At 36.5% G+C, this 21,215-nt stretch overlaps 1 protein-coding gene across 4 annotated transcripts in view; it reads right to left on the reverse strand.

Annotated features, from left to right (window-relative positions):
* The window catches only part of FSTL5 (follistatin like 5), a 788,662-nt gene that overhangs the window by 184,035 nt on the left and 583,412 nt on the right, over positions 1-21,215 (reverse strand). For all 4 annotated transcript variants that reach the window (XM_021101310.1, XM_021101309.1, XM_021101308.1 and 1 more), the window contains exon 8: positions 7,161-7,281. In XM_021101310.1, the coding sequence (XP_020956969.1) occupies positions 7,161-7,281 (121 nt within the window). The remainder of the gene's footprint in view (positions 1-7,160; positions 7,282-21,215) is intronic.

The raw sequence follows: 21,215 nt of genomic DNA on the forward strand, positions 1-21,215 counted from the left end.
AAAAGATCTTTTTAACCTTTTCTGAAAAGTGGAAGGAGAATGAAAAATGAGTTCAACTAGTTTTAGAGATTTATTGGGTCAGTAACTGTGCTATTTGCCTACCCAATTTGCATTTTCTTGCATTTTCATTGTATGTTTCAGTGCCATAGCGCCTTCTCAACTATTCTATTGTTATTGACCTATAACTATTCAGAGCAATCTCAAGTTTCCTATACTTATTTATACTCAAAGCATACATTTAAAGTTATTATGCCAAACACAAATAATATAAAACAAAAGGAAAAGGAAACACTTAAAAAAAGGGACAAATCACTTGTAGGGCTGCTCTTTTATAACTAATCCTATCATTTCTAAACATTTTATTGTAGTGTCATTCTATTATTGATTTAGCAAAATATTTTGACATGCCAAACACTTTTGTGACAAACATAACCACTTACCTACCCCAAATTTTTTCTCACCTTCCTTCTAATTAATCTAGTAATTAATTTAATCAACAATTAATTATTTCTGATTGATTGAACCCTTCATTGTCATGAATGGTAAAACATTCTTTGTGATCTCTGCTTTTAGAAGGTCAGTAGCAGTTGGCACTGTCATTAAAGCTATTTTATTTATTTATTTATTTATTTATTTATTTATTTATTTATTTTTCTTTTTAAGGTCGCACCCTACACCACAGCCAAGATGGCAACATGGGATCCCAGACACGTCTTCCACCTATGCTGCAGATGGTAGCAACCCAGGATCCTTAACTCATGCGGAACAAGACCAGGGATCTAACCCTGCATCTTCACAGGGACAATGTTGGGTGCTTAACCCACTGAGCCACAATGGGAAGTCCCAAAGTTCCTTTATTTAAATTTTTTTTTTCTTTTTCTTTTTTAGGGCCAGCATGTGGAAGTTCCTAGGCTAAGGGTCAACTGCAACCTACACCACTGCTCATGGCAACACCAGATCCTTAACTCACTAAGCAAGGCCATGGGTCAAACCCACATCCTTCCGGATACTAGTCAGATTTGTTTCCACTGCATCATGATGGAAACTCCCCAAAGTTCTTTTGAAAGTGCACTTTTAGGCAACAGTCTCTCTTTTTTCCTTCTTTCCTTTACTTTTTCCTTGTTGAAATGTGAAAATGATGACTGGAATTTGTACCATCAGTTGGAAAACATTGAGAAAGGAAACCATGTGCTAACCACAAATGGAGGAAGCAGAGGACCATGCTGACAAGTGGAGTTGCTATCCTCCAACAACCTCACCTTGGCTTCTTTTATGCATAAGAAAAGCACACCCTTATCTACATCTTCTCTAAGCCTGTATTATCTGGGTTCATTTTTACAGCAGCTGAAGATCTTACTGACACATGCATAATACATTTTCCACTCATATTTTTGACTTCTTCAAGTAGCTTTAAATATTAAAGTTGATCCTTGAAATACACTTACTGTCTTTCCTACTTGATAAAAATGCAGTAGAACAAGGTTTGAGGGTTTTGTTTTTTTTTTTTTTAATTTGTTTTTTCTTTTTTTAATCAGTTGTGGTTGAATGCAATGAATTAGTGTTAGTCTAGGCTTCGTTTCTCAGCTAAAGCCAGAACTGGCAAGTTAGATTTAGAACTGCTAGTTGTCTAAACATCTATCAAATCTTTATGGTCTTATACTTCTTTATATATACTTGACCTAAATAAAAGTATTTCTTATAAACAGAAATTGCCAGATGCCTTAAGAAAATGTTTTGAAAAAAGGCTTTTCTTTTCTTTGTCGTAACCTATACTAGTAATATTTGACTAACTTGGACACCACAGTCAATTTTTCACTTCATTTCTCATTTGTCATGGTCTCACTGCTTTTTTACCTACCACCTTCCTTTCCATTTATTCTGTGGTCCGTTATTATCATCATTCTCTTGTAAACTTGCTTAACTTTCTCATGTCTCTCTCTTTCCCATTTACTCAACTGACAAAATGAAATGTCAGTTAAACCCAAATCTCTTCTTTCTTTGATTATAGCCAATGACAACTGAAGGAAAACATACTAATATGTATCACCTCAACACCCAAAAGTATGCTCAACATTCCAATTACTTACTACTATTTTCATTACCCTACTTCCTTGCAAGATAATTATTGTACATCTCTTCCTCTCCTCAAATCACTAATCCTCTCACAAACTCCCCATTTTTCATAGTTGGTCCACACAATGCAAAGAGGATTTCCTCAAGCTTCCACCCTGAATATCTGTTCCCAAACAATCTATCCTTCTACCTGTTTCAACAAATTAACTGTCCATCTCAAAGAACAATGCTTAACTGCCAATCTTCCAAAGAACAACCCTTCCATTTGTGTAGTAGATCATATCAACATATTTAGGATTTGATTACTGCAATTTTTCATACTTTCTTAAATGTGCTGATTTTCATGTTTACTAAGTTATTCACATAAACATAAAAGATAATCACATTCTGTCATTTTTGATAAAACTCCCTCTCTTGACTGAAAATTGTTGTCCAGTTACTACACAGTTGTCTCTCTACTCATTTTCAACCAACATAATATCATTATTTTGCTTTCCAAACCCTATTTCTTCATGAAAACTTTGAGACGGGGAGAAAGGGAGCAGGCTACAACCTTTAAAAGAATGACATAGCTATTGAGGATAAGATTAAAAACTAGTTAGAACCAACTAGATCCAAGATAGCATATCTGCCGTCTATAGACTTTGAGACTCATTATATACTCATTGTGATACATTAGCCAAATGACATGCCCACAGGCATCATGACAGTTCTGAGATAGACCATAAAAGACCAAACAGTGGGCAGTGGCCTAATTCCTGGAAATCCTTGCCCCTTCCCCAAAATAGCTATAATAATCCTTTCACTCATTAACCTGTGAAGTTTCTCAGCCCATAAAAACTCACCACCCTATATTTCTGGGCCACTGTGGCCTTTTGAGATGGTCCACATTGTGTCTGTCACTTTCAATAAATCTACTTTACCTATCACTGTGCCTCTCAATGAATTCCTTCCGCACTAAGACATTAAGTACCTGAACATCAGTAAGTCAGGTGTGTGATTTTAATTAAAAAACAGTGCATTCATGTCCCAATCTGAGTTTTGTGGTTTCATTTTTATATCAAGGATTTCAAAGCAGATTAAATGGGTCAGAGGTAAGAGGAAAAGATGGAGTTTACTCCCAGGTTCAGGGACCTTTGTTTCTAGAAAAGGGAACTCATCAGTGCTCAGCCTAGGAAGTCACCACTAATATCGAATTCCTCATAATTCATAACCCTAAGCCCGATGGTTGGGAGAGGCAGCACTGTTTCTGAGACCTCAGCATTCCTTTATTCTATATTCTACCTTCATAAAGACCTGAGACCAGAGAGTAAATACTTCATCCACAGGAGGGATGAAATGGGGATGCAGCATTTCCCCAGCACTGCTCAGGGCACATCTTGCAATATAAACACCTATGGTTTGGTTCAAGGTCTTCTTCCTGGGCTTCCCAGCTGGAGCATGGCAAATGAGTGAGTAATGTAAGAAACCTACATGAGACATGAATAAAGAGCAGTTATTTAGAATGTTTCTCATGCTTTACTATGCATCACACTGACCTGAGAAGCTTATCAAAATGTGGATTTCAAGGCAAACTTCCAGAGAATACTGGTGAACCCAAGATCTATGTTTTTGATATTTTTTCATGTGATTCTGATACAGGGAGAATGTGCACCATGCAGTGCTCTACAGACTAGCAAGAACTCTCGCATGGTTGCTACTTAGACTGGACAACCAAGGGCTGGAAGAGGATGGGAGATAAGAGAACTAATTGTTGGCTAGGAACAAAATGAAGAATTGTTCTCTCTAATTCTAAAACAAAACACAACAAAACAAACAAAACCAGCATAAATTAAAAAAATCTACAAAGTGCCAAAATTCCCATTGTGGCTTAGCAGGTTAAGGACATGACATCTCTGTGAGGATTCAGGTTAAATCCCCAGCCTTGCACAGTGGGTTAAGGATCTGATGTTGCTGTGGCTGTGGTTGTGGCCTGCAGCTGCAGCTCCAATTTGACCCTAGCCCAGGAACTTCCATATGCCTCAGGTGCAGCCCTAAAAGGAAAATGAACAAAACAAAACAACAAAAAAGTAAAGATTGTTAACCTTGTCAAATAGGCCATTAGTCAGTAAACAAGCATAACACATGGGGAGGTGAGGCCCAGACCAGTTAAAACAACCACTTCACCCCTCAACACCCTGTCCTGTCCTCCCTAGAGTGTGTGTCCTCCAGAACAGCTGCTATCTCTGAACTTTGAGCTCTAAAGGGCTAAGATCCCTGGAAACAACCCTGTCACCTCCTTCACATCTGTTCTCTTCACTGATTTCTCTGAAAGTCCATTTCCAAGCCTTGATTCACACCTAGTAGACAAGTAGGTTTGCACCAGAAACCAAGGCTTACATCTGCTTCTGTGGAATGCCACCGATAGCCAAATATTGCCAGAGCTGCTTCAAGTTTGCTCAAAATGCACCCACCCTCACCTTTCACAGGAGTTGACATAAATCTTTAAGTTAAAGGTCTCAGAGATAAGAAAGGAAGCTATAAACCAAAAAACCAGATGGAACCTCTTGGGCCCAAGATAGTGATGAATCTGACCTTCAGCAGACCTTGAGTCTCCCTTGACACAGAATTTCCTACATTAGCATAAGAAATGACACACCCTGGAGTCCTCATCGTGGCTCAGTGGTTAATGAGCCTGACTAGTATCATGAGGACATGGGTTCGATCCCTGGCTTATGCCACAGGTGCACTCCTAAAAAAACAAAAGACAAAAAAAAAGAAAGAAAACAAAATGACACACCCACCTGAGGCCATGACCAGACATTAAGGAACACAAAAGGATAAAAAGAGGGTGGCACCACATGCCCTCAGGAAAAGCCTTGCCCCTTCCCCTATAGACTACTGCACATGCCTCCCCTTCATCAACCTTACTCCTCCTCCTTTGGTCTTTACTCTTTAAAATTAAATTCCTCAGGAGTTACTGTTGTGGCTCAATGGTTTATGAACACAACTAGTATCCATGGGCATGTGGGTTTGATCCCTGGCCTCACTCAATGCTCAGTGGGTTAAGGATATGGCATTGCTGCAAGCTTCGGTATAGGTCATGGATGTGGCTCAAATCTGGCATTGCTATGGCTGCAGTGCAGGCTGGCAGCTGCAGCTTCTATTTGACCCCCTATCCTGGAAACTTCCATATGTCCCAGGTGTGGCCCTAAAAGGCAAAATAAATAAATAAATAAATAAATAAATAAATACCTCATACCAAGCAGGGGAGAAGTTGATCTGCAAACTTAGTTCCCAATTCTCCAGCCTTTGGCTACTGAGCAAAGCTTGTGCTGTGTCCATCTCAGCTGTGGTTTCATTACTGGCTGGTTGAACCAAAGGGAACAAGGACCCTCCCTAGCAGGGCAGAGAGACTTGTAGGGCCAGGGCCTGACTAGGGTCCATATGACTCATTTTGGTAACAAAACTCCCCAACTTTTTCCAACTCCTTACAGCTCACAGCAATGCCAAATCCTTAACCCACTGAGCAAGGCCAGGGATCGAACCTGCGTCCTCATGGATACCAGTCAGATTTGTTTCTGCTGAGCCATGATGGGAATTTCAACATTTTCTAATTGATTTCCAGGACACATTTCCCTTCACAGGGTGCTGATCCTAAATCCTCTCTCTATTCACTAACTTCAGCTCTAAGACTCAAACCTCTGGCTTCATATCCATCTTACTCATCCGTAAGGTGACTTCATCATGCTCAGATTCATGATTTTCCTTTATTTTTATCTTATTTTTTTAATGGCCACAGCCATGGCATATGTAACTTCCCTGACCAGGGATTGAATCCAATCTGCAGCTGCAACCTACACTGGATCCTTTAACCCACTGTGCTGGGCCAGGGATCAAACTCGAGCCTCTGTGGGGACCAGAGGCTCTGCAGTGAGATTCTTAAGCTACTGTACCACAGCTGGAACTCCTCAAATTCATGGTTTTAAACACAGTTTATACACACTGAAATTATATAATATACAACTTGGGGCCATCACTGTGATCTCCACACTTGTATAATATAGTACATATTTGACTTCCATCTGGATAACTGTATTCAACTTAATTAGTCCAAATAAATAAATAAATACAGATTAATCTCACTCAGTCTTCAAATGTGCTCCTTCTCCATTGCAGTGAGGGTCACATTGGTTTACCTAAATTTTTCCTTCACATTCCTTGGGTTCATTTTTTTTAAACTCTAGTCTCATGCTCATGTGCCATTCCTCAGTGATATCATCAGATCACTTTGAAAATATACCCCAGATCTGGCTACATTACATTTTTAACACTTTATTTTAAGCCACCCTTATCTCTTCCCTAGACTGTTAAAAGTTTTTCTTTTTTTTAAACCAGATCTCAGTACTTCCAGTCATTTTAAAACAAATCAGAAAGTAACACTTCACCCACTGAAGGCTTTGCTGACTTCTGGTTACAATTAGAATAGGAATATAAGTATTTAATTAGGTGCACAGAGCTTACTTTTAGTAAATCATATGTATCAGTAAGGAAATTAACTAGTGTGTATTAATGAATCATACATGCAATTCTATATCATCAATTCAACTAAATTACATTTGAATTAAAGCAGAAATAAAACATGGTGTTGATTGTAAGATTGACATAGCTTAGTTGGCCAATGTTCATAGCCATTAAGTTAATGATTGAAATTGTAGAAATTTTTATACATAAATAACAGTTTTCTATATCATTAATAAAATCAACAAAATGAATGATTAATTAAAACTAATTAAAACTTTTAAATGCTTGATTTTTTGTTTCTAAAATTTATACAGTTGTCTAATTGTTGCTTTAAAGCCTAAAAAAAAATTGAAATTGCCTATGCTTTAATATTCTGGTTAGAATGAGTTACTCTGTAATATTTCATGATGAGAAAAGTACACAAATTTATAGGATTTATTTACTCATTTTTTTAATTGGAAAATATTTCACATTAACAGTATAGTCCTAAAACAACAACAAAATGAAGTCTTCCCAGTCAGCTGTGATATTCTTTGAATCTCTACTGAAGCAAAAAACAATTGAAACAGCCACTCATATCTTACCATTCACTTGGAAGATGTGAGTCTGATAGATGTGTTCATAGCCATCTGCATAGCAGGTGTAATTGCCCATGTGAGTGGTTGTAACCTTGGTAATATACAAAGACCCATCATCTCCAAAGTCCTATAGAGAAAAGAAAGTTAAGTAAAATCAGCTGTATTTTAAATATATTTTAACAATTCACTTTTTTTTCCCCACTGTACAGCAAGGGGATCAAGTTATCCTTACATGTATACATTTTTTCCCCCACCCTTTGATCTGTTGCAATATGAGTATCTAGACATGGTTCTCAATGCTACTCAGCAGGATCTCCTCGTAAATCTATTCTAAGTTGTATCTGATAACCCCAAGCTCCCAATCCCTCCCATTCCCTTCTTCTCCCATCAGGCAGCCACAAGTCTGTTTTCCAAGTCCATGATTTTCTTTTCTGTGGAGATGTTCATTTGTGCTGGATATTAGACTCCAGTTATAAGTGATATCATATGGTATCTGTCTTTGTCTTTCTGACTCATTTCACTCAGTATGAGATTCTCTAATTCCATCCATGTTGCTGCAAATGGCATTATGTCATTCTTTTTGATGTCTGAGTAGGATTCCATTGTGTATATATATATACCACATCTTCCTAATCCAATCATCTGTTGATGGACATTTGGGTTGTTTCCATGTCCTGGCTATTGTGAATAGTGCTGCAATAAACATGCGGGTGCATGTGTCTCTTTTAAGTAGAGTTTTGTCCGGATAGATGCCCAAGAGTGGGATTGCAGGGTCATTTGGAAGTTCTATGTATAGATTTCTAAGGTATCTCCAAACTGTTCTCCATAGTGGCTGTACCAGTTCACATTCCCACCAACAGTGCAGGAAGGTCCCTTTTCTCCACAGCCCCTCCAGCACTTGTTATTTGTAGATTTATTAATGATGGCCATTCTGACTGGTGTGAGGTGGTATCTCATGGTAGTTTTGATTTGCATTTCTCTTATAATCAGCGATGTTGAGCATTTTTTCATGTGTTTGTTGGCCATCTGAATATCTCCCTTGGAGAATAGTCTATTCAGGTCTTTTGCCCATTTTTCCTTTGATTGATTGGCTTTTTTGCTGTTAAGGTGTATAAGTTGTTTATATATTCTAGAGATTAAGCCCTTGTCGCTTGCATCATTTGAAAATATTTTCTCCCATTCTGAAAGTTGTCTTTTTGCTGTCTTTTGGGTTTCCTTTGCTGTGAAAAATCTTGTCAGTTTGATTATGTCCCATTGGTTTACTTTTGCTCTTATTTCTATTGCTTTGGGAGACTGACCTGAGAAAATATTCATGACGTTGATGTCAGAGAGTGTTTTGCCTATGTTCTCTTCTAGGAGTTTGATGGTGTCCTGTCGTATATTTAAGTCTTTCAGCCATTTTGAGTTTATTTTTGTGCATGGTGTGAGGGGGTGTTCTGGTTTCATTGCTTTGCATGCAGGTTTCCCAGCAATGCTTGCTGAATAGACTTTCTTTTTCCCATTTTATGTTCTTGCCTCCCTTGTCAAAGATTAATTGACCATAGGTGTCAGGGTTTATTTCCTGATTCTCTATTCTGTTCCATTGGTCTGTCTGTCTGTTTTGATACCAGTACCACACTGTTTTGATGACTGTGGCTTTGTAGTATTTCTTGAAGTCTGGGATAGTTATGCCCCTTGCTTGGTTTTTGTTTCTCAGGATTGCTGGGTCTTTTGTGGTTCCATATAAATGTTTGGATTGTTTGTTCTAGTTCTGTGAAAAATGTCATGGGTAATTTGATAGGGATTGCATTGAATCTGTAGATTGCTTTGGGTAATGTGGCCATTTTTACAATATTGATTTTTCCAATCCATGAACATGGAATATCTTTCCATTTCTTTACATCTTCTTTGATTTCTCTGATTATAGTTTTACAGTTCTTGGCATATAAGTCCTTTACCTCCTTGGTCAGGTGTATTCCCAGGTACTTGATTTTCAGAGGTGCAATTTTAAAAGGTGTTGTATTTTTGTATTCCTTTTCTAATATTTCATTGCTGATATATAGAAGTGCGACTGACTTCTGAATGTTGATCTTATATCCTGCTACTTTGCTGAATTTGTTAATCAGTTCAAGCAGTTTTTGGGTTGAGTCCTTAGGGTTTTCTATGTATAGTATCTTGTTGTCTGCGTACAGTGACAGTTTTATCTCTTCTCGTCCTATTTGGATGCCTTTTATTTCTTTTGTTTGTCTAATTGCTGTGGCTAGGACTTCCAAAACTATGTTGAAGAGCAGTGGTGAGAGTGGGCATCTCTGTCTTGTTCCAGATTTGAGTGAGAAGGCTTTCAGTTTTGCCCCATTGAGTATGATATTTGCTGTGGGTTTATCATAAATGGCTTTGATTATATTCAGGAATGTTCCCTCTATACCCACTTTGGTGAGGGTCTTGATCATGAATGGATGTTGGACTTTGTCAAATGCTTTTTCTGCATCTATTGAGATGATCATATGATTTTTGACTTTTCTTTTGTTAATGTGGTGTATGATGTTGATTAACAATTCACTTTTTAAAAAGTGTATTCAGGAGCAAAGCAAATAACTAAAATATGACTTTGAAATTATCAAAATGATCATTGTTAGTTCTAGAATGTTGGAAGACTTCATAGCCTATAATTACTATTTTCTCAAGATGATTTTTGTTTAAAAACTGTAATTGCTTAGTGTTTATTTGAAATATACACATTCATATAAAATAACTGAATTTTCACATATTTATTCTAAGTCAGTTTACATTTTTGACTAATAAATCTATATATATTTTCTTATTTGTGGCTAAAACAAAAAGCTCTTAACTACATTTTTCACACCTGTAATTTTCCATTAATTTTTATATCCTTTATTATATATTTATCCAGGAAAAAATTTTTAGAGCAGAGTGGTCTCAGAGGTAAAATTTATAGATGTATCAATAGAACAGGATTTTTAAAATTATCCAGAAACAATCAATAAATTTGGGGAAAAAATGGCATTTCAAATTTATGGGGAAAAATGCATAATAATTTTACAATAAAGAAAATAAATCCACTGTGTGTCAAATCAAATCCAAGGAGCACTGCTGGGAAGTAAAGACCGGAAAACATTCTCTTTGTAAAGGCAATGAATAGAATGGCAACATTTGTCAAAATCAACTTTTTCAGATCTCTAGAAATAGACAAAGGCTCACACCAGCCCACAAAACATTTATTCCAAAAGTGGCTGAATCCCAGGAAGAGCTGAAAGGCTTGCGGCATCTCTCTCTTCAAAGCTGGGCCAACACTGTGGACCACCAGCTTAGAACCTCTGCTACCTGGGGAAATTTCATCCTAGCAGACTGTGGAGGGGCAGAACACTTTGGAGTTCCTCCAAGACTCCATATTCAATTTGATCCATGGAGCAGACCACTGAAAACTTCCATTTTCAAGACATTTTTTTTTAACAATACTGAGTCCAGTCTGTGTAAACAGTCCACCCTAAGACAGTTATTGAAGAGAAATAATAGCACTTGTGTAATATTACAGGTTCCTATGCTATGCCTTAGACATGCATTGGAACTAACAGTAAATGCAGGGATGTCCACAGGAAGGTTTAAAATTGTCTGCATATTCCAGGGATTTTAGAAGTTCACACAAATGTATAGGACTGCACATGAGAAATAATGGACTTTCTTTACATCTTAGAAGAAAGAGAGAATCCCTAATCTCTTATCTCTGGCTGAGCCTGAGGCCTTTTAGAAGTAGAACTAAGGCTTGGATAGACTTGTAATGCTTGCAGGGGCATTTAGTACATAATGAAAAACCAAACAGAGTATCAGGCCAAAGTGTAGAACACATATTGATTCAAAGCCTTCAATTAAATTTCTAATCAGTGATTAGCTCACCCCTAGGTAAGTGAGCAAAGATTTCAGTAACACATACAACAAATTAAAGAAAAATAGATACATCATCCTTCATCAAAATTTAACATGTTCCCCAAAGTGAAAAAAAATCCAAAAAGTGAAAAAATACTGTACAGAGTGGAAGGAAATATTTGCAAATAATTTGTCTCATAAGGGTTGTGTGTCCAGAATATATAAAGATCTATATTCTACTCAGGCATTAAAAAAAAATGAAATAATAGCATTTGCAGCAACATGGATGCAACTAGAGTAACTTGGAAGTAAATCAGAAGGAAAAAGACAAATACCATATGATATCATTTATATGTGGAATCTAAAATATGGGCACAAATAAACCTATCTACAAAGCAGAAACAGATTCATAGACATGGAGACAGGGAGAGGAGAGGGAATAGGATTGGAATGGGAGTTTGGGGTTAGTAGATGCAAATTATTACATATAGAATGGATAAGCAATGCGGTCCTACTGTATAGCACGAGGAACTATATCCAATCTCTTGGGATACAACATGATGGAAGATAACATAAAGGAACATATATATATGCACAACTGGTTCACTTTGCTGTACAACAGAAATTGGCACATTGTAAACCAACTATAATTTAAAAGGGGGGGAACTACATAACTGAACCATAAAAAATATAATCAAAACGAGTAAATGATTTGAATAAATATCTCTCAAAAACAATTCACATGTGGGCAATAAACACATAAAAACAATTTACATGTGGGCAATAAGGACAAACATTGTAAGTCCTTAGAGAAATGCAAGTAAAAACCACTATAAGATACAACTTCACACCTACTAGGATGACTTAAATTTAAAAAAAAAAGATGAACAATAACAATTTTGGAAATCAGAAAAATTGGAAGCTTCATACTTTGCTGGTATGAATATAAAATAAAATGGCAACTCACTTTTTTCTTTTCTTTCTTTCTTTTTTTTTTTTTTTTTTTTGTCTTTTTAGGGTGAAACCCATGGGATATAAAGGTTCCCAGGCTAGGGGTCGAATCAGAACTGTAGCTACCAGCCTACACCATAGCCACAGCATCACCAGATCTGAGATGCTTCTGCAACCTACACTGCAGCTCTCGGCAATGCTAGATCTTTAACCCACTGAACAAGGCCAGGATTCGAACCTGTGTCCTCATGGATGTTAGATTTGTTTCCGCTGAGCCATTAGGGGAACTCTGGTGACGCACTTTAAATAACAGTTTGGTAGTTCCTCAAACACTTAAAGGGTCATTATATGTGTAACAGTTTCATTCTGAGGCATATACTAGAAAGAATAAAAATATTTGTCTATACACGAACTGCACATGAATGTTCATGGTAACCGAAAAATGAAAATAACTCAAATACATATCAATTGATAAGTGGACAAACATGAAATTGTACACCTATATACAATAGAATGTGATTTTTCCAATTAAAAGGAATAAAGTACTGATATATACTGCAACATGAATGAATCTTGAAAACAATCAAAATAAAAAAAAAGCCTCAAATTGTATGAGTCTATTTATGTGAAATGTCCACAAAGAGCAAATCTAGAGAGATAGAAAATAATTTAGTGGTTACAAGGGGTTGAGCAGGTGGGGTGATGGGAAATAACACTAACAGGTTTGGTGTTCTATTATTCAAAAGTGATTACACTGTGATTCCAGCTGTGATGGCTGTACAGTTTTGTGAATATACTAGGAACCACTAAATTGCACACTTTAAAGGAATTATTTTTTTTAGCATAAGAGGATTATATTTCAATAAAGCTGTCATTAAAATAAAATTGTCTATAGAATACATAAATACGAAAAATCAGATATACTAAACTAAAAGCATATATCACTTTGGCTAACAGCATCTTTTGAAGGAAATTTAGAAATATAGAAAGAATGATCAATATGTTTATATTAAGAAGAAACACTCCACATAACATAATATTGTAAGCATTAAAAGAAAGACAATATTCCACAGATTGGAGTTCTCTTGTGGTGCAGCAGACTAAGGCTCTGGTATTGTCACTGCTGTGGCTTGGATTGCTGCTGTGGCAAAGGTTTGATCCCTGGCCCAGGAATTTCCACATGCCACAGGTGTAGCCAAATAATAATAAATAAATAATTAATTAACCCACAGACTATCTATGCAAAATAAAAATATAAAACATCAATGCCTTTAATCCTATTTACATAGTAGTTATTTAATACTAGATGCTGCTCTAAATAATTTATAGACATTGTCTTCTTTGATCTGTATATAAAGCTTAAGAGAAGAGAACCCTCTAAAATCCTCCCATTTTATAGTGGAGGTACTGAGAGGTTAAATCATCTCCTTAGTTTCTCTGGGCCTCTAGACTTGGAAACCAGGTAGGCTTACTGAGGCATATACTAGTCTGGGCTTTAAACCCCTACACATGCTGCCTACCTTGTTGATCACTGATTGACTTAGCAATTCAGAGAAAAATGAAGAGAGAGGAAACAAAGTGCCCCAAACAAAGGAGATCAAATAGGCTGTTAGGTCTGAAGAAAAGAAGCTAATTATACAGTGAAAGTGCATGTGGGAAAGGTAGAAGGGTAGCTGGACAGATCTTTTGAGTTCCCAAAAAATAGCATTTAAAATACAGTCAAGGAGTTCCCGTTGTGACTCTGTGGTTAACGTATCCAACTAGAAACCATAAGATTGTGGGTTCAATTCCTGGCCTTTTTCAGTGGGTTAAGGATCCGGCGTTGCCGTGAGCTGTGGTGAGGGTTACAGACGTGGCTCGGATCCCGGTTGCTGTGGCTCTGGCTTAGGCTGGCGGCTATGGCTCCGATTAGACCCCTAGTCTGGGAACCTCCACATGCCGCGGGAGTGGCCCAAGAAATGGCAAAAAGACAAAAATAAATAAATAAAAATAAAAAATATAGTCAAGAGTTCCTATTGTGGCACAGTGGGTTAAGAACCCATTGCAGGTTGTTGCAGAGGGGTGGGTTTGACCCTTGGCCTGAGAAACTTGCATAAGCTGTGAGAGAGGTCATAAAAAAAAAAATGCAGTCAACAAAAAGTATGGTTTATTATCTATCTCTTTTTTGCTTTTTTTTTTTTTTTTTTTTTTTTTTTAAGGGCTGTACCCACAGCATATGGAGGTTCCCAGGCTAGGGATCAAACCTGAGTCCTCATGGATGCTAGTTGGGTTCTTTAACCACTGAGCCACAACAGGAACTCCTTCCAATTTTCAAATTTTCAGTTTACCATTTTTCACGTTAATTCTGCAATTTTTAAAAAACATATGGCTCCTCTTGGAGTTCCTGTTGTGGCACAGTGGTTAACGAATCCGAATAAGAACAATGAGGTTGCAGGTTCGATCCCTGGCCTTGCTCAGTGTGTTAAGGATCTGGCGTTACAGTGAGCTGTGGTGTATTGCAGACATGGTTTGGATCCCTCGTTGCTGTGGCTCTGGTGTAGGCCGGCAGCTGCAGCTTTGATTGAACCCCTAGCCTGGGAACCTCCGTATGCCATGGGAGCAGCCCAAGAAATGGCAAAAAGGCAAAAAAAAAAAAAAATACAGCTCATCTTTTGATTTATGTGGAATACTTTGGGCTTGGATTTCTTTCCTTCCTTACACTAATTCTATGATTAGAAAGCCTGTTCCCATTCTAATTACATATAACTATTTCCAAACATTTCTTCTCATATACTTATTGTTGTAACAATTGCATCTAATCCTTTATTATGTCCTTTCAAAAAATTTTTAAGGAAGTGATTATTCATCATTATCTTCTTTCTAAACTATAACTAATGGCATCAGGATAGTTTGGTTAAAAAAAAAAAGGTTTTCCCACATCTGTCATTTTTTTTAATCCCTGTATCTTTAAAATGAGTCCCAGTCAATTAGCATTATTCATAAAGCACTGCTCCAAAAGTACACTTTATATGTTTCCAACTTTACCTGTATTCACACCACGTGCATTTCTGTTAAAAATAGCTTCCCTCTAACTGATACTCAATACAGATTGATTACAATCAAGAAAAAAATCACTACGGGACTATTGAATCTGGGTGTCAAAATAATAAGTGTTCTCTCAGTCAAGAAAGAGAGAGACAGAGAAGGGGAGGAAGAGGGAGGAGAGAGAATAAACAGAATGAAAATAAGGAGGAGGTGGTGGAGAAGGGGAAACATTCTACATGTTCTTGCTGCTATGTTATTGAGCTGGTGAATAATATTTTCTTAATACTTACTGAATAAAATAAAATTCCTCAACATAATGTTATATAAGCTTAATCAGACCACATTTCTACACTCCTGGGGGGAACATACGACTTACAGGAAAAGTCTCATGGCTTGCAGGATAGGGAAGGATTTGGGGCTTAAGCCCTAACAAGAACATCACCAGGTGACAAGGATGTCACTGTGCGACAAGGATGTGTGATTAAAAAAACTGGGCTTCTGGGTAAACACTTAGGCTAGAGAACATAAACACCAAACATCAGGCCCAGAGCCTTGACTCAGGTTAACACTAAGGCAGGTATTTGATTTGCAGCTGGGTATAGAATGAGAAAAAGCTAAACTTCTATAAAAATCAATTCAGGATAATCAGAATTAAATGTATTTCAAGAATGATTCTGAGCAATAAATAATTCTTGATAACCTAAAATATGACAGTCCTATATCCAGGGTGCATAAAGCAGAGAAGCACATAGGACACACAAGTACAGGCAGGACTCCTCTCAAGCAGAACAGACCAAAGCAGAAGAAAGACTAATCTCCACTGGTTAAGAATAACCATAAATAATCATAAACAACCAAAATATATCTGATACTTGTAATTGTGCTTGTCTTCATTTATGCCAAACTGCACATAGGTCTTCTTGAAGTCTGTTTTCAAACAATCCTTTTAAAACAGCCATCAAACCTGAAATAAACTTTTACATGTGTTTTCCTATATGACTACCTTGAGAGCATGATCCTTCCCTATTCACCATAATCAAAATATCTTCACCCAAAGATGTTAACATTATCTAATAGACCTGAGAATGTTTATTAAAGTATCTTATTGCTATCTATGTTATTTTGCAATATGAAATCCCTTTCATTTAGAATATTCTCTAAATTAGCATACATGTAATCTCTTCTATATATACTTTCATGTTTTCTCCTCTTTTTTCTAAGTGGAAGCAAAATCTTCCAGTTTCAATTTCTTTCAATATACAACTTTATACTCACCTTTTCAGACAACATTTATGAATAAGCAAGAGTTTAATACAGTCTCACAACTTTGAATGAAGCATGGATTGTTTCACAATGCTTAAAATAAAACTCAATAAATATTTAGTGAGTGCTTAAATATGTCAGGCTCTGTGATAAGACATTTAAATAAGTTATCAAATTTCATCCTTTAAACAACTTTTTGAAATGTACCCTGTTTTGTATCTAAGAAATCTGAAATATGCTGATGTTAAGTCTGAGGTTATCATCTGCTATGTTTGTGTGCCTCACCCCCCACCCCCCAGTTCAGCTGCTGAAATCCTGGTGTCCATTGCAATGGTAAGCTTTCAGGAGGTGGTTAGGTCCTGAGAGTGGAGTGCTCAAGAATGGAATCAGTGCCCTTATTAAAGAGATACCGCCTAAGTGAACCTACCTACAAAACAGAAACAGACTCACAGAATGGAGAACAAATTTGTAGTTGCCAAGGGGGGAAGGGGAAGCAGTGGAATGGATGGAGAGCTTGGGATTAATAAATGCAAAACAAACTATTAGATTTAGAATGGATAAGCAATGAGGTCCCACTATACAGCAAAGGGAACTATATCCAGTCTCCTGGGATAGAACATAATGGAAGATAGTATGAGTATATATATATATATATATATATATATATATATGTATATATATATGTATATATGCTGTACAGCAGAAATTGACACAACAATGTAAAAAAATATTAACAGGCCGGCACCTTGATCGTGACTAAGCCTCAGAACTGTGAGAAGTAGATGATTATTGTTTATACCATCAAGTTTGTAGAGTTTTATTACAGCGACACAACGGAATAAGACAGCAACCAAAGCAAGGGGTCTAAGATTTGGCATCCAAAGTCAGTCACCATAATTGAACTATTCTTGCTGTTATGCAATTATTTTTGTTTGTTTGTTTGTTTTTAAGTTTTATTGAATTATAGTTGATATATAAGGCTGGGATAATTTCTGCTCTACAAAAAAGTGTTTCAGTTATAAGTGTACACACATCCGTTGTCTTTCAGATTTTTTCCCATAGAGATTATCAGAGAATATTGGGTAGAGTTCCCTGTACTATACAGCAGGTCCCCATTATACAATTCTTAACCCATCTTTCTCTTTCCTGGTCTTTATTCTTTTAGCCAAACACTAAAATTACCAGTTGAATTTTTTTTAATATGGACACATCATTCCTACCCTTTACCTCTGTCCTGATTCAGCATCTCTAACCTTTTAATCTTTCATTTTCTCAGCATTTTTTTCCTATATTAAATAGGTTAAATAAATTGTGTGATTTTTTGAAGCTCAGCCCTGTTTGAGAGTTATGGCTTTGAATTCAGGGACAAAATCTTGCACTTATCCTGAACCTCCATTACATCTTTATAATCTTGCTGCTGATAGATCCCACATAAATATTTCTTCAGTGATTTAATCTTTATGAGCCTCTGCAACATTAAAAAGTTGCCTCAGGGCACTAACATCTGGGAAGTCAATAGAAAAAAACTTAAAATCATTTATTTTGTTGAGTTGACTGTTTATATCATTTTCAAGGCAGTACAAAAGGGAACTGTTGTAAAAAAGAAACTCTGTAGCACATTTCTAAATTTTTGGAAATTTAATAGCTACTATTAATTGACTGTAATCAATTATTTAAGAGTAATAATCACATTTAACAACCTATAGATGATGGGCACTGATTGATTAGAATGTATAAGGCAATGAACACCAGGTATGATTATACCAGAATGTAATAACTAACATTTAGCCCTGTATTTAAACATAGGCATTTGTTAAACTCTAAATAATAAATCCTGTCCATTAGAAAATGGTATATTTTAAATTTAAGTTTGTTTTCCTATTTTATATTATATTCTTACTTATAGTTCTAAATCACATGGTCCCAGTATTAACACATTTCAAGTGAGTTTTTCGATGTAATATACAGTTCTTAGATATACACTGCCATCAAAATAATTTCCTTTCTAATTTTGATTATGCTACTATGCTTTTACTTTGTAATACTGTGAAAACTATTTTCTCAGCTTTTTATGTGCACAAAATGTACTTTCATAAAATAGTAATAAAAGTAATTTAAGCAAGCATCTACACACTGAAATTGATGAAAATACCATTATTTTATAATTTGTGCAATTTTCCCAAATCTAGGGAAGTTTCATACTAGCCTACTTACATAGATATTTAATCTATCATCAATAACTAGCACAGTAAATATAAAATTAAATAATGTAAATTAAATTTGGTAAATACATTACTTTTAACACTATTTTTTCCTAAACAATTTCATATATCAACTTAAAGAATACAATAGAAAAGTAAACTAATATGAATTGAAATTATTATTTCAAATTGATAAGGAAACAAAAAGTCAAATAACTGCATTCTGTGGTAGAAATACCAAAAACCAAAATTATGAAAATTGCATATAAAAGAATTATGTGATGGTACATATAAATAATTAGATTAATTATATTTTATTTCACTTGAGAAAATAAGCCTGAAAAAAGTTCCCGTTAATATAATAGAATGGTGAGTCATAAAAATAAATAACAATACCAATCACTTTTATAGAGTTACTAGTCAAAGTGTGTTCCATGTATACAGAGGCAGATTTGCCATGAAACTGATAGGGTTTAAGTTTCAGATTTAAACATTTGTACAATATTTAATGTCTCATTTGTACAAGATCTTTCTAAAGAGCTAAAAGCAGCCTTGGAATGTGTTTTTATGGTCATAGATTTATATAAAATTTAGGAATATATTTATCATTTTCTAATTGTAATTGATACCTTATTTTGTAGCTATTTTTTAAATAGAGCACTTTCAAAACACAGGTACTGTAAAACTTTAAGATCCATGTAACTTTGAACTATATTAATTAACTAGGTTAACTATATTCTGACAATACCTTTTACACACAAAGAAACAGAGGTGGGAAAGGCTAAGTAATGTTTCTATGAAGGCTATTATTAAGTTAGTGATACAATATTCAGAACTAGGTCACCTGGCCTTGGAAGGTCAGCACTTATATACACTGGTGTCTACATGGATAGATCTCCAAGCTCAATGTCTCATTTGTATGGAATGCAATACAGCTCAATTTATATAAAGTTTAAAACAGGTAAAAATAAACTGTATGGGTTTATTTATTTTTTTGGCCATTACCATGGCATGCAGAAGTTCTGGGCCAGGGATGGAACCTGTGCCACAGCAGCAACCAGATCTGCTGTAGTGACAATGCTAGATCCTTAACCCACTGCGCCACCAGGTTATTCCCTAAACTGTATGTTTTAGAGACATACATTTATGGTAAAAGTAAAAAGAATAACAAAGAACTGGTTAACATACAACCCATGGTAGGAGTTATATCTACAACAAAAGAAAATTATGGGAATCCACGAATGCTTGAAATATGTTTGTCCTGCTATATTTTCAAATGATTGTTGAGTTTATACTTATCCACATATTATTTTACGTTAAATTGTATGCATCTCACAGGTACTCTCGTGTATGTGTAATACTGAGATGTAAAAAAAATCAATAAAAAATCTACTAGACATTAAATCACAAATCTCAAAGTACATAGCTTCCTCTATGTAGAAATTCTCAAGTTTCTCTTTAAACAGACAGGAACTGTACTTCTTAATTTAATGGAATAAAAATAAAACGTTTAGATTTTAAACTATGTTCTGGTGTAGTTCAAAAGAGAATACATCCTTATTTTTGATTTTATCAAAAATATTAATAACATAATAACCAAAGGCACGCAGAAACCTGGTAACTTGAATGTAATTTGTGAATTAATGACATGTATTACAGAGTACTGGCTCTGTCTTAGGATAGATGGATGGAAAGAGTCACACTCATTCAAACAAGAAGCTGAGCCACGTGCAAAACCACACTGCTCTTGAACCTACAGAGCACTGATTTTGAAAGACAGTAATGAGGGTAACTCTGAGGAAAGCTGGAGTGAGCCTCCAGACAGACCAGACTCCAGCCATCGCTCATCTCCGTCTACCAGAGTAGTAAAAGGAAACGCAGTTCAAACTGGTACAAAAGGCATCGGTTAACTTCTTACGGGCACCCACAGCTGTGAGAATCCAGAGCAAGGCACTGGCAGCCTCACTGTTTGCTCCCAGAAGACTGGAGGCCCGGAGTTGGGGAGAGTGGGAAATCATCCCCAATGGTGTAGCGCCACATCCTGCAGGGCACTCATGAAAGAGAAAGGAGTTCTTAGCTGGATCCCCCACCACACCCCACCCCTGCCCCCACCCTCTAGTGGAATAAAGTCTAAAGCTGCTGAGGAAAAGGCAACAAATCCTGCCACTTTCAGTGGGTGAAAACTTACAGAACTTAGGAAAAGGAGTGGGGCAAGAAATCCCCCTAGTTTCAAAAAATTACCATCCTTTACCACTGGGGGCGCGACCATCCCGAAAACGCGGCTCAATAGACTCAAGGACACAGAAGCGGTATAAAGCTGATGCTGAATAAGCAAAGTGCAGGAAGCTTCTTTGCTCCTCTCCGCCCAGGCTAAGAAGGACCGAGAAACCAGCAGCCACAGACTGACAGAGGGGCAAGAGCAGGGACAGACAAAGGCACAGGCTCCGAGGGAATGCCTAACATTGAGGCTGGACCAAGCACAACCCAAAGATGCCCAGGTAGTCTATCAGCCTAGCTCCCTCTCCGACCACAAAGTGACGCTAAAGGAATTCGAGGCAGGCGGTGCATTAAAGTTAATCATAACAACGGACAAAGTCGACACACCACTCAACTTCTCAGTACAAGCCTAGCAGAAAAAGCAGCACGCCTATTTCCAGTCATAAATACTATTTACCGCGGTCACTGCTACCCTACGAAGGATATGTAGACTTCAGCTAAAAGTTCTGAGTCGTATAAAATGGAAAGGAAACAATCTGCTGTT

This window comes from Sus scrofa, chromosome 8 (assembly GCF_000003025.6).
Source record: "Sus scrofa isolate TJ Tabasco breed Duroc chromosome 8, Sscrofa11.1, whole genome shotgun sequence".
In the NCBI taxonomy this organism is placed as follows: Eukaryota; Metazoa; Chordata; class Mammalia; order Artiodactyla; family Suidae; genus Sus; species Sus scrofa.